General features: G+C 35.8%; 1 protein-coding gene across 3 annotated transcripts in view; it reads right to left on the bottom strand.

Annotated features, from left to right (window-relative positions):
- LOC135734568 (integrin alpha-X) overlaps positions 1 to 13,703 on the bottom strand; it is a 182,581-nt gene that overhangs the window by 15,190 nt on the left and 153,688 nt on the right. For all 3 annotated transcript variants that reach the window (XM_065253402.2, XM_065253403.2, XM_065253404.2), the window contains 2 exons: positions 2,825 to 2,962; positions 1,093 to 1,166 (listed from right to left, as the gene is read on the bottom strand). In XM_065253402.2, the coding sequence (XP_065109474.1) occupies positions 1,093 to 1,166; positions 2,825 to 2,962 (212 nt within the window). The remainder of the gene's footprint in view (positions 1 to 1,092; positions 1,167 to 2,824; positions 2,963 to 13,703) is intronic.

Genomic DNA, 13,703 nt, shown 5'->3' with positions numbered 1-13,703 from the left:
TATGGCACCTTTCGAACCCATTGACTTGTGTACAGTTAAGTTTCTGTCACTGGAGTTAGCCTTTTTATTAGCCATCACTTCTCCGAGGAGAGTGGGCAACTTCCAAGCTTATCAGCTTCTTCTCTATCCTGGAGTTTGCTTCAGGACATATTAAGGCTATTTGCACCCAAGACCGGGTTATGTTCCCAAGGTTCCTAGCAATGTGGCTAGAACATTGGTCTTTCAGGCTTTTTCATCCTCCTCCTCAAGAGTCGGCGGATCAACAGAGGCTACATCTTCTATGCCCTGAGGGGTTTTTAGAGGTTTACATTAATAGATCTTCCACCTTAGAAGATCCGACCAACCTTTGGTCTGTGTTTGGTTCTCCAAGAGAGAACATTCTTCCTCTAAACAAACAATCAATAATTGATTGTGGAGGCTATTTTTATAGCGTATGAGGTGCACATTATGTTTTCACCTCTGCGAAAATTAGGGCACACTCGACTAGGAGTATGGCGTCTTATCTGGCCCCTTTGTCAGGGACCTCCATGCTTTGTGGTGTGGCGGGATAATCTCCCCCACACATTTTTATGAGGTATTATGATTTTAGACCTCCCTTTTCTACCGGGATCTCAGGTCTTTATGTCTTAAGTTGTGCGTAGACACCTTCACACTTACAGACAGTCACAATTAATTATGGCGTAGTGGGTATCTCGTTCCCCATAATGTCATTACATGACACAGCGTCAAGTATCCCTTGAAAGGGAACGTCAGGTTACGACTGTAACCGTGGTTCCCTGAGATAGGGAACGAGACGCTGTGTCCCTTTGCCATAACTCCTTGTGCCTGTAGCATTCGCTTCAATTTTAACAGAAGCTGTTTGACCTATATTATTTCCGCATATTTATAGCCTCGCGTTGCCACGTCACTCTTGACGTCATCCGCCGGCGTCTATATATAGACCTAGTTGACACAATATTCACGCGCGTCACGCTGCATAGCGTTCCCCCATAATGTCATTACATGACACAGCGTCTCGTTCCCTATCTCAGGGAACCACGGTTACAGTCGTAACCTGACGTTATCTTTTTCATAAAACATTTATAAACTCACCCAGTGAAATTAAAATCCATTCTGAGGTCATCAGTACAGGTGTTATCTTTTCCACAGTCTATTTCAAAGTCTAGCTGTAATAATGAGAAATAATGCATTATAAGGGCATACTTAATGCATTATAATGTGTGATAAGAATAATAATTATAATCTTAATTATAAATACTAATTGTTAAGGTACAAGTTATAATGTTTTATCAGTTACACTTCTTGACATTGCATTTAATGTGTAAAGAATACTCTTATAATGCATTCAAAATATAGGCTTTTTGGCAAGTGTTACTGAAATTGTTATAACTATTTTTTGACAGTTTAGAAATATAAAAAACAGAATTCCCAAACTACTTTAATATAATATTCCCATATTTTTCTGCTACAAAATAATTGATAACATAAAAACAACTTTAATAAGAATAGTTACAGATGTTACAAAATTAGTTGTAAGCCCCTGTGTACACCAAAGCATTTAAACGCTGCGGAAAGTGTGAAGTCTTTGACTGTGGCAGCTTTTCTTCAGCTGAGCACTTAAGTTGATATTTCATTTCTTTTTTAAAAATTATCAGTCAATGGACGATGCGCCGATTGGTTGGTGTGGTATTTCTCCTACCCCTCTTTCACTGTGATTGGATGACGGAGTGAAAAGTGACATTTACGAGCTCAGCCTTTTACTCAAAGTTGAACATTTTTCAACTTTAGACGCTCAGCGCTGAGGGCACAAAAAATGGCAAGCGTCAGTGCTCAGTGCAGACAAAAAACAGCTGCTGGCGTTTTTTTTTTTAAAGAGCACCTATTACATTGCTAAAAACAACATTATTTTGTGTGTGTAGTGTAATACACTGTGTTTGCATGGTTTATGGTTAAAAAAACCCTATTTTCTCTATACCGTACATTATGCTCCTCTATGCCCTGCCTCCCCGAAATGCTTTGAATTTGTACAAAGCTCATCGTTTTGCTAGCTCAGCGTCCTCCGGTTGGCCAGCTTACCAGTATGTTGGGATTAGCCTAAATACCTCTGACATCACCCAAAACTGTTATGCTTTTTACCATGTTTGGAAGATCAGCTGCCATTGCAATACAAACATGAGTTAATATCATCTTTACCTGATCCAGAAAATGCAGATGACCAAGCTGATCGATCAACTTTGCCAGCGTAGCTTGAGCAGAACATAACAGATTGGTAGGGTAAGGATACTAAAACATAAAAACCATGTCTGCACAAGTAATCATAGATGACAAACAAGTGCACAAAACTCAGGTTTGAGTCATGGTTTAGTTAGTAGTAAATTCTAAGTTCTTACAGGCTGTGAGTCAGAAGCGGGAGGAATTATGATAATGACCGTTGTGACCACGTCAACCGGCCCAGGAAGTAAACTGTTGCCTACAATCCTAATGTTCGTCCATGAAAAGAGATTTACGTTGGAAACAATAACTCGCTTCATCATTCACTTTGGGATTTGTACCTTTTGCATATCGTTAACATGTACTAATACACACCAAAGGAAATATAAAATTGTGAATCGGATAATAGCACTTCCATTGCAAACAAATGAAAACACACACCGACCGCAGGAAAAAGTTTCGTGTATGTGGGGGCTTACGGTACTGGTCAACCATAATTCATATTGGAATGAAAGTACTGTAATATAACTAATCAAATGCAGAATATGTTTAAAAACTTTCATTTATAACAGTTGTTTAATCTGAAATAAAAAAAAGACATCTTAACTCTTACATTGTAATCTATGGTGTTCTTTGTCTCAGGCTGAAGAACTGGTCTCAAGCCTTTTGTAGCAGCACTGGTAGATGGAAGCCCCTCAAATGTGAAAATTAACTGATTGGACAGTGGGTTCAGAGCATCTTCTGAACAACGCTGTGTTAAAACAATAAGTAATAAGGAATGTTATTCATTAAGAATATGATTATTTACATTAGCGAATTCCAATCGGAAGTGATCATATCCTATGCCCTATTCCCATCAAAGATCAAAGCCTTTGATTTGTAAACTCTGAAGGGATTTGCGCAATTGTTTCTCAATGTGATTTTCTCTTTATCTGAAACAACTGTTTATGCAGCGTTCCCTTCCCGAAGTGCCCTTCAAGTGTGAAAAAAGTTTCGTTTAATTTAGTGTGTTAAACAGAGGCAATGCACATTTATAAACATGACTGTAAATGTGCCAGATTTAGGCCCAATGGATATTTTTTTATCTGTAGACCCTTAACAGAATGTTAAAAAGTCACCCTTTAACAAAGAAAGAGCATAATTACACATATACACATTTTATAATAAAAAAACAGAAACAAATGTATAGTAAGTAGCGCTACTAAAATGCAAATATATCACTCAAAATAGATAAAAATTTTAACAGAAATTAGGCAAACTACCTGAGAAAACAAGAACTACTAGGAAACCCAACCACAGGACATCAGAGGAAAGAAAACAACAACAACTGGGAAATAAGGAATAACTTCCTAACTTCATTGGATTAAAAAATATTAAGTTTTAACTTTCTATTTTAAAAACAAAACAAGATTTACCAAAAGGAACTTTACAAACAAACAGAGAGGACAACAACAGAAGGACCAACCAAACAAGAGGCCTTCAATTTTCTGTTTGTTTGAGGTAAGCAAGTAAGAGCTCCTATCAATGGAAAATAACTTTATAAACAAGTTGAAAAAAACTTTCATAAACTATAGTAACATACCTGGATAAAAGCTCTTTCAGCATTTTTGAGTCTTAAAAGTTTTTATGCAACTCAAAATAAAGCTCTTTTCACACAGACATTACGGAAAATACATGGAAAATGCATCCTGGATTTTTCTGGGATCGTTTGATTTTTTGTTCATTCACACTGCTGTGATTTGTCGGCATCTGCAAGGTCCCGGAAAGACAAATGACCTGCTTAAAGTCCTGCACTATCTTCTACGCAGCGTCTGAGGTTTGCATATTATTTATTATTTCTCTCTCCAGAAACCACTCGCGTGCATTTTCGTTTATATAAGACTAATGAGCGCACGAACGCTCAGTTCTATACTGGTAAATGATCTCAGCTTCAGAGTGGATATTTGACAAGCTCCCTGATCTCTGCTTTAATCAAGTTTTCAGACATTTCTTATTGTGATTGTTATTATTATCTTTATATTTTTGGAATATTTGTACATAGAAAAGGTAAGGAAAGGAAGTAGAAAGGATAAAAATATATCCCTACATATTCATAACATATTAACACATACACATACATACATCACATACATAAATCTAAAAAAATAAGAAAAGAAAAAAAAGGTTAAATCATCAGTTTAAATTGAAGTTATGGTCATACAAATTTTGAAATCAACAAGGTCAGAGGTCCATAATGGAAGCCCAGATTTTTCTAAAAACATCAACCCTGCCTCTTAAGGAGTAAGTAAATTGTTCAAGTCGTAATGTATCATACAGGAGAAGTTGGAACAGATGAAATGTTGGAGGTCTATGTTGATTCCAGTTAATACAAATTTTTTTGCTATAAGAGATTACACTAATTCTTTGGGCAAATACAGGATCATGTGTCTTGTCAAATTCAGTCCCAAAGAGATATAGGACAGGCATAAAGTCCAATTGTGTATCCAGAACTTTAACTGTCCAATCATGTACTTCTTTCCAAAAGTACTCAAGGTTTTGACATTTCCAGAAGATGTGCATGATTGATCAGATATATAATTGACATCTTTGACATTTAGGTGACAGGCTGAGAAACATTTTACTCAATTGACGGGGGGTATAATAAATTATATGCATAAGTTTATAATTCTGTTCTATAATTTTGTTATAAGAAAAAGAGGTAAAAACATTCTTACATATAATGCCCCACTGGTCATCATCAAAGGTACACTCAAGGTCCTTTTGCCACACAGTTTTAAGTGAGGCCAGAGAAGAATCGTGATGGTCTAGAAGTACACCATATATAACAGAATTTATCCCCATTAATTTTGTCTGTTTTGTCAAAACATCCTCCATTCTAGATCGCTCCAATGATAAACGCCCTGCCTTATCCAAAGCACTTATCAGATGACGAATTTGCAAATATTTAAAAACTCACATTTTGGAATCTTGATTTCTGAAATTTAATCTGAGAATGACTTTAAAGAGCAATTTACAACTAAATGTTGAAACTGATATGTACCGTAATCTTTCCATTTTAGAAGCAAAGATTTTCCAAAGGCTGGCGGAAAATCCGGGTTAGAGAATAGAGGCGCCAAACAGGAAATTTTACCAGCAGATCCACAAAACCTCTTAACGTCCAGACTCTAAGTATATTATAGACAACATAAGTCCTTGTAACAGAGTATAGTGTGCTTATGGTATTCTGCCCTCCAAAGCCTAAGTGCAGTATCTACGCAAACACTGAAACTGAGAAAAATGGCTTTAAAGTTTTTATACTAGCCAGCCAAACATGTTGTAGGTAGATTAGTGGTAACGCATTCATGTAATGCCTTGTTAGGAAGAAATTTTTTATAGATAAAAACCATGACCACGATGTGACCTTTGACTCCCAAAATGCAGATACTGCACTCTGCCTTTGAAAGACCTTACACAACTAAAACACTATTGCAAAAGCAAAGTGCAGTATCTACGAACTAAATGTGTTCATTCAACTTTTTCTCATGCTTCTTAATACATTTTGATTGTTTTTAATAACTGTAATAGTTTTATTTATGTTTGTGAATGCTAAAAATGCTCCTTTTACCACAAAGAGAGTATTTAACTCACTTTATTAATTTTTATTTATTAAAAAAATTACATTAGACGAGGTTTGCTTTAAAACAGTAGTTAAAAATTAACATAATTTAAAAATAGAAGAACATGTTTGTCCCAAAGACATTATTGTTTCAAATGTACTATAAGTGGTAACTAACAGTATGTATATTTTAGTTAATTTTCATCTCAAAGTAGCACAGTTATGTAAATTTAGATATTTTTAAGATTAGCTTAAGAAGTACTAAACTAAATGTTTTAATATTAAGTAGCCTACAAAATTAGTTCGTGGAGAAAGAGCACTTATTATGGAAGTGTACTTTTTCACATAGTGTGCTTTCTGCTGGCCCGGCTGCGCTCGTCAGGTTGACTGGGCTCCGCTATCTTTGCCTAACAATAAAACTTTACAAGACTCTTATCAACTTTTGAAGGAGTAACCCCTGCCAATACAATTTGATTAGCTGCCTAAAAAGTGGAGAGATGTTCGAATCAACAAACACTAATGCGACTGAATCGGATTATATCATTATTGTCAGAGGATATTGCCTTCAATGGACGAGCACAGGTAGGTCAAAACTTGCTAGCAGCTGGCTAGTCAATGTTAACTACTTATAAAGCTGTAATTTGCCTTAGCATGAGTTATTATTTAGCTATCTTCCTTACCAGTATTTGTTTATTTGCGTTTTAACGCGAGTTCAACCATCATTTGGCCGCGGGATTGTGCCATGGTTTGTTGTTTCTGTGTGTTACGATCGGGGGAAACCGCAGTATCTGCGGTATCAAAGCCGGGGAAACAAAGCCAAAACGCAGTAACATCACTTACTGCGGTTTGCCTTGGTATTAGCATGGATTTTGTAGTTACTGCAATTTTGACACCCTCATTTCTCTGAAACGGGACAAAATTGAACCAGGAGACTTTGTCACAAGACAGAACAGATGGCATAAAGCTCATTTCAAGCCTTAAAGCAACACTAAAGAGTTATTGCTCTTTGCTCCCCCTACAGGTTAGACGCGTAATTGTTCATTAGCACTGTCGTAAATACTGCAGCATAGCTGGCTCTGATTGGATTGTAGGTCTGCCGTAAAGCAAGTTTTTGTAGTTTTCACTCGAACTACAGGACCACTACCCGACGGTTGGAAACTTCTTTAGTGCCGTTTTGGCCGATAGAGGGCTGCAAAGCGAATGTGAAAGTGCCATTCAGCCTGTTTTGAGTGGATGAACCACTGAAACTTTTTTGGAAACGTTATTTTAAGGTAAAAAAAACTCTTTGGTGTTGCTTTAACTCAATTTCGACCAAGTGTGTAGTTACTGCGCTTTGGCTTTGGACGGCAGTATTAATATACGGTAAAAAAGTCAAAGTCTTAGGAGAGCAAAGCTCTTCTTCAATACCTGTCCAGTGAGCAGTTCTACAGTCTTGATGTATCCAACTAATCATACCTTTGGTTTGAGCAGCCCAATAATACAACTGAAAATCAGGAAGACCTAATCCACAATTTTCTTTAGCTCTAATTAATGTTTTGAAGGATATTCTAGGTGTAGAATTCTTCCAGACAAATGAACTTATTTGTTTATTTAAAGAGTCAAAAAAAGCTTTATGAAGATAACAAGGCAATGATTGAAATAAGAAACTAAATCGTGGAAGTATATTTATTTTAATTGTGTTAATTCTTCCTAGAAGAGAGATAGGGAGCAGTTTCCAATACTCTAAATCTTCCTTAATCTTTTGAGAAGTGGAGGGTAGAAGATACCTTCACTCCGAGATATTTAAGACCAGCCTCGGCCCAAGTGAAGGGCAAAGAACTCTTTAAACTATTGGAAAATGACATATTCAAAGAAAAAGCGTAAGATTTAGTTAAATTAATTTAATATCCTGATATCTTCCCAAACATACTTATTAAATCTAACACTTTTGGAACTGTATTTTCTGGGTTCGATAGATACAAAATTATATCATCCGCATACAAAGAGATTTTGTTTTTTATTTTCCCAGTATCAACTCCCGTAATCTCTACGTTAGTCCGTACAGCTCCTGCTAACGGTTCAATTGCTTAATTAAATAAAAATGGGGATAGGGGGCATCCCTGCCAACAGCCCCTTTGTAAATCAAACTTCCATTAACACATATTTGAGCCTGTGGATCACTATACATAGATTTTATCCACCCAATGCATCAGTCACTAAAATTAAATTTCTTTAATACTGAAAAAAGGTATGACCACTCAATCCTGTCAAATGCCTTTTCTGCATCTAATGATATTACTAATGCTGGTTTTTTGTACAGGGTCGAGTGGTCAATTACATTTAGTAATCTTTTAATATTATCAGAAGCGTTTCGTTTTTTTTATAAAACCGGACTATATTAATAAGCTGGGGCATTAAATCTTCCAGCCTATGAGCAATTAATTTAGATATTATCTTAAAATCAACAGGCAGCAAAGAGATTGGACGAAAGGAAGCACAATCAGCAACGTCTTTATCTTTCTTATGTATTAATGATATCACAGCTGTCCTCATCGTTTCTGGAAGAGTTCCAGTTTGTGTAAAGTCTACAATCAAAGGCATAAACAAGGGCTCAATTTCAGGCCAAAAGACCTTGTAAAATTCAAAAGGATATCCATATAGTCCTGGCGATTTTTCCAGAAGGAAGTGACAAAATTACTTGATACACCTCCTCCGGGGTAAAAAAGGAATTCAATTTTTTCCTATCAGCGTCCGACAGTGAAGGCAAAGATACATTTTCTAAAAACACATTAATATCTGTCTCTGGCGGATTTTCAGATGTATATAACTGGGTATAAAAGCCATGAAAAGAGGACTCAATAGATTGCATATCATATTTTAATTGTCCCGATGAATTACGTATGCATTTTATTGTACGGTCAGCATGATTTCTTCTAAGTTGATAAGCTAGAAGCCTACTTGATTTATTACCGAATTCATAATGATGTTGCCTAGTAAAAGTGAATAGTTTTCTAGCGTGTTCAATCTCAAGCAGATTAATCTTATTTCTAACAATATTAAGATTCCTTAAATTCACCTTTGTAGGTAATTGTTTGTGAAGTTGCTCTAAATATATAAGCTCCTTATTCAATTGCTCACACTGCTCGTTCATATTTCTTTTCCTCATAGATGTATATGAGATTAAATGCCCCCTGATAACAGCTTTAGCTTCCTCCCATTTCACTGCAGGAGAAACAGGGGATGCGGCATTATCTTACCTATACTGTTCTAACCAATGTCTAATGTTTTTACAGGCATCAGCATCAGTTAAGAGTGATGAATTAAATTTCCAATACCTAGTTGAATGTATCTGATGCTAATGCAATGATAGCCGGAGATAAATTGGCGCATGGTCTGATATAAGAATCGTTCCCTTATTACAAGAAATAACTGAAGAAAGATAGGCCTGAGGTAAAAAAAATAAATCTAATCGAGAGTAGGTTTTATGTCTCGCAGAGTAAAAAGTCAAATTTTTCTGTAAGGGGTTAACCCAGCTAACAGAAAAAAGTTCTAAGAACGTTCCCTGAAAGTTCCCAAGGTTCCCAAAAACTTTCTGCCAATGGAAAAAGTGTCCAGTTTTCTTGACGTTCTAAGAACGTTTTTGTGTTGTCTCAACGTTAGAGGAATGTTACATTTTACCATTTTTAAACGTTATGACTGTCATGTTTTAATGTTCACACAATGTTTAAAACAACAACTGTTTATTATGCTGACTTGTTTGACCGTTATGTAAATGATAGAGAAACATTGCATTATATTTTTTATAAAACATTATTTCTGAATGTTCAGTAAATATATTGCTGTAGAAAACACAATTCACTTATGAGGTTTAGATGTTGATGTTTTGTTTAGTTTTAAGTCACCATTATTGTGATTAGTGTTTGTTTTAGTTGGACTCTTGACTTTTTGCTTGCTAGTTTTTTCCCTGGTTGTGTTAACTTTGTGTTAATACACCACATTTGTTATGAACATGTAAAGTTAATAGTATAATTCTGTGGTAGTTGGTACATAATGGTAAAGATCATCACCTAGTTAATTTACTAATCAAAAGTTTATTTTCTGTCAATAATGTAAATGAGATCTAGTTGTCATTAAGGAGTTTTAGAAACCTTGGACAAAAAATATCCGCTGTATAATTGGGACGCACAAACATCAAGAATCAGAGTATGAATCTCAACCAGGGAACGTTCTTAGAACTTTTTTCTGTTAGCTGGGAAACTCCCTCCACACCTCACCAAGGCCTACCTCTCTAGAAGTTGTCATTAAAGTTTTTGAAGCATTGGGATTAGATACACAGGATGAAGATTTATCTAAACTGGTATCCATACAACAATTAAAATCCCCAGCAATTAATCCAAAATCTGTGTTATATTGAGTAAATAAAGTAATAATGTTCGTCATAAATTTTGGACAATCAGTATTTGGTGCATAAACATTTAGTAATACTAAATCTTGAACATAAAGTGTTCCACATACTAATATGTACCTACCGCATTTTTATACTGCTCTTTAAAAATAAAAGGAAGGTTTTTATGGACAAGTATTGCCGTCCCCCCTCTTATTACTTGAAAAACTTGAAAAATAAACCTGCCCTACCCAGTCCCTCTTAAGCTTTATATGCTCCTCACTGGACAGGTGAGTTTCCTGGAGTAGTACTACATCAGCCTTTTCTTTTTTAAGAAAGTAAGGACTCTCTTACGTTTAATTGGATGACCTAAGCCTCTGACATTAAATGATATTACGTTACGTATACTAATCATATATGAATATCACGTGTAAACCATAATACAAAAAGACCATAAATTGGTACACCAAAGAGAGAGAAAAAAAAGAAAAAGAAAAAAATACCTTATATACTGATGGTGATTGTTAATATGAATTTAAAACCCTCATTTTGAGGAGCTGAACGATATATCTTGTTCGGATGACGCGCAGGCATTTTTGTTTATTATAAGCTCAATCGAGCACATGACGCTATATTCTTTAATGCTGCTGAATTATCTCTGCTTCAGTGCAGTAAGTGACGAGCTAATTTACCTGATTTCTGTGTCAGTCCAGTTTGCTGACATTTCTCGTGGTGAATGTTGTAAATCCCTCATTTTAAAGAGTTGAACCAACTTCATGTTGCCATGACACGCGCGTCCTAACTTCTGCACGCACGTCATTGTTTATGCGTCTCATTTATCAGTTTTCAGACATTTCTTATCGTGATTGTTAATATGCATTTAAAACCCTCATTTTGAGGAGCTGAACGATATATCTTGTTGGGATGACGCGCAGGCATTTTTGTTTATTATAAGCTCAAACGAGCATGTGAAGCAATATTTGGACTGAAAAGTTTAAACACAGAATTCCAAAAGAACATCAAGGATATAGACATTATATTTCTACATGAGACATGGAGCAGAGCAGATATTACCACCCACTGGCCACCTAACTACAGTGAAATTTTTTTACCCTAACAAAAACTCAGCACAGTCCGACAGGGCATAGACTCAAGAGGACAAATCATATGGTACAACTCAAAAGCTCACAAATACATTGAAAGTGTAAAACATATACCACATCTGGCTTAAAATCCACAAGGAACTACTTTCATCACAAAAATACATATTCCTGTGTGCCATATACATCCCATCGTTAGAGTCTCCATGCTACAGTGAGGACATGTTCATCACATTAGAGAAAGAGACGAGCCATTAACAGGCCCAGGGAAATGTGCATATCTGCAGAGACCTGAACGCAAGAACAGGACTACAGCCGGATTTCACTGACATACAAGGGAGTTAATATATCAACAACAAACTGACCTGTATCAACAACACATTCCCTCACATCCGCAGAAATTACCATGATCAGATATTCAATAAGAATGGGAACAATCTCCTACAGCTCTGTTGAAGTCTGGGTCTGTATATTGTCAATGGTAGGATACGAGGAAACACTTTAGGGAGATTCACTTTCTGCTTACCTCTAAGTACAGTAGATTATATGATAACAGACATAGATCCTTCATCTCTCAGATCATTCACTGTTAGAGAACTAACATCTCTGTCTGACCATAGTCAAATTACCATCTATTTAAAAAACATACAGATGGGCTAAAAACAGTGCAGATGAATATGAGAAAGCAGTCCTAAAATACAAGAACTGTTAGATCAATTTCTAAATAACACCTATGAAAACACCAAAGAGGGTGTGAATCTAGCCGTAAAAGATATAAAACTACATATTTGAAAAAAATCAGCAAGACAGTCAAAACTAAAAACAAAATCTGGGAAAAAAAACATATATCTAATAATGATAAAAACTGGTTTGATCAGGACTGCCAGACCATTCATAAAGAACGCTGTCTTATCAGAAACACAGAGATCCATATAACACAGAGATTCGACTTCTTTACTGTGAATACAAACATACACTTAGAGTCAAAAAAGCACAATATACCCAAAAAACAACTGACAAAAATCGAGAAGTCAGCCAACCAATTCTGGGTTAAATGGAACAATCTGAAAAAAAACTGATCATGAAGAAATTAGCAATTCAAAACAAGGAAATATGGGAAAATAATTTCAAAACGCTGTTTAATAAAGTACAAACAGACAAAAACTGTATACAAACCCAAATGACCAAACAATTGGAAAAAGAATCAAAAGATCAGCAAAATCCTTTAGATTTTCTTATAACTGTAAAAAATCTAAAAACAAATAAGCATCCGGACTGACGGGATATTGAATGAAATTATCAAACACAGCAATACTAAACTACAATTGGCCATTTTAAAATGATTTAACCTTGTTCTGAGTGTCGGTCACTTTCCTGACATCTGGTTTAATAACACCCATCTTTAAAAATGGAGATAAATTTGATCCTATAACTACAGCTGCATTTGTGTGAGCTGTAACCTTGGAAGGTTATTGTGTAGTTTAATAAACGCTAGACTTTAGATCTCATCATGGCACAAAAAGTTTTCAGTAGAAGGTTGCTTACCAAACTATCGCACATCAGATCACATGTACACCCTCTAATTGATAAACATGTTAACCGAGAAAAAAGGTAAAATATTTGCATGCTTTATTGACTTTTAAAAAGCATTTGATTTAATCTGGCAGCAAGGATTATTTTACAAACTTATTGAGCTATGACCTTATCAAATCAATGTAAACTGGAAGTAAATGCTGAGTGAAAATCAACACAAAAATAACAAAATATCTTTCCCAGCAGTGTGGAGTGAGACAGGGCTGCTTCTTAAGTCCAACATTGTTTATATGCCGCCTGGTCTCACCCTACACCAGTGGTTCTCAAACTTTTTCAGCGTGCGCCCCCCCCCCCCTTTGTGTACAGTGCATTCTTTTGCGGCCCCCCGAAAGAAAATTTATGACAAAAACAGTTCTAAAATTTTATATTTTAATTAAACAAAACAAATTAAATTATACCTAGTAGTGCTGTTGGTTAGTTGGCTTATTATTTTTTAGGTTTAATTACACAGAATTCATGCTAAATGAATGTATTTTATAAAATGTCATAAAACTGGGGCCCCCCTGGCACCATCTCGTGGCCCCCAGTTTGAGAACCAGAACCACTGCCCTACACGACTCAGAAATCAAATGTTTACTGTATGCAGATGTTCTGGTTCTGTTGTCAAACACTGAACAAGGCTTACAGCAGAACCTGAACCTGCTTGAACAATACTGTCAGACCTGGGCCCTGACAGTCAACCTTATAAACTAAAATTATCACCTTCCAGAAATGATCCAGATCCCAAGGAACTCAACACTTATTTACACTAGGAACTAACCACATAACTCACCCATTACACTTCAATTACCTGGGCTTAAAAATCACATCTACAGGAAACTTTAACTTTAACGTGAATGAA

Source organism: Paramisgurnus dabryanus, chromosome 1 (genome assembly GCF_030506205.2).
Source record: "Paramisgurnus dabryanus chromosome 1, PD_genome_1.1, whole genome shotgun sequence".
NCBI classification, from domain to species: domain Eukaryota; kingdom Metazoa; phylum Chordata; class Actinopteri; order Cypriniformes; family Cobitidae; genus Paramisgurnus; species Paramisgurnus dabryanus.
The sequence above is the reverse complement of the archived record's forward strand: the minus strand, read 5'-3'. Positions and strand labels throughout refer to the sequence as shown.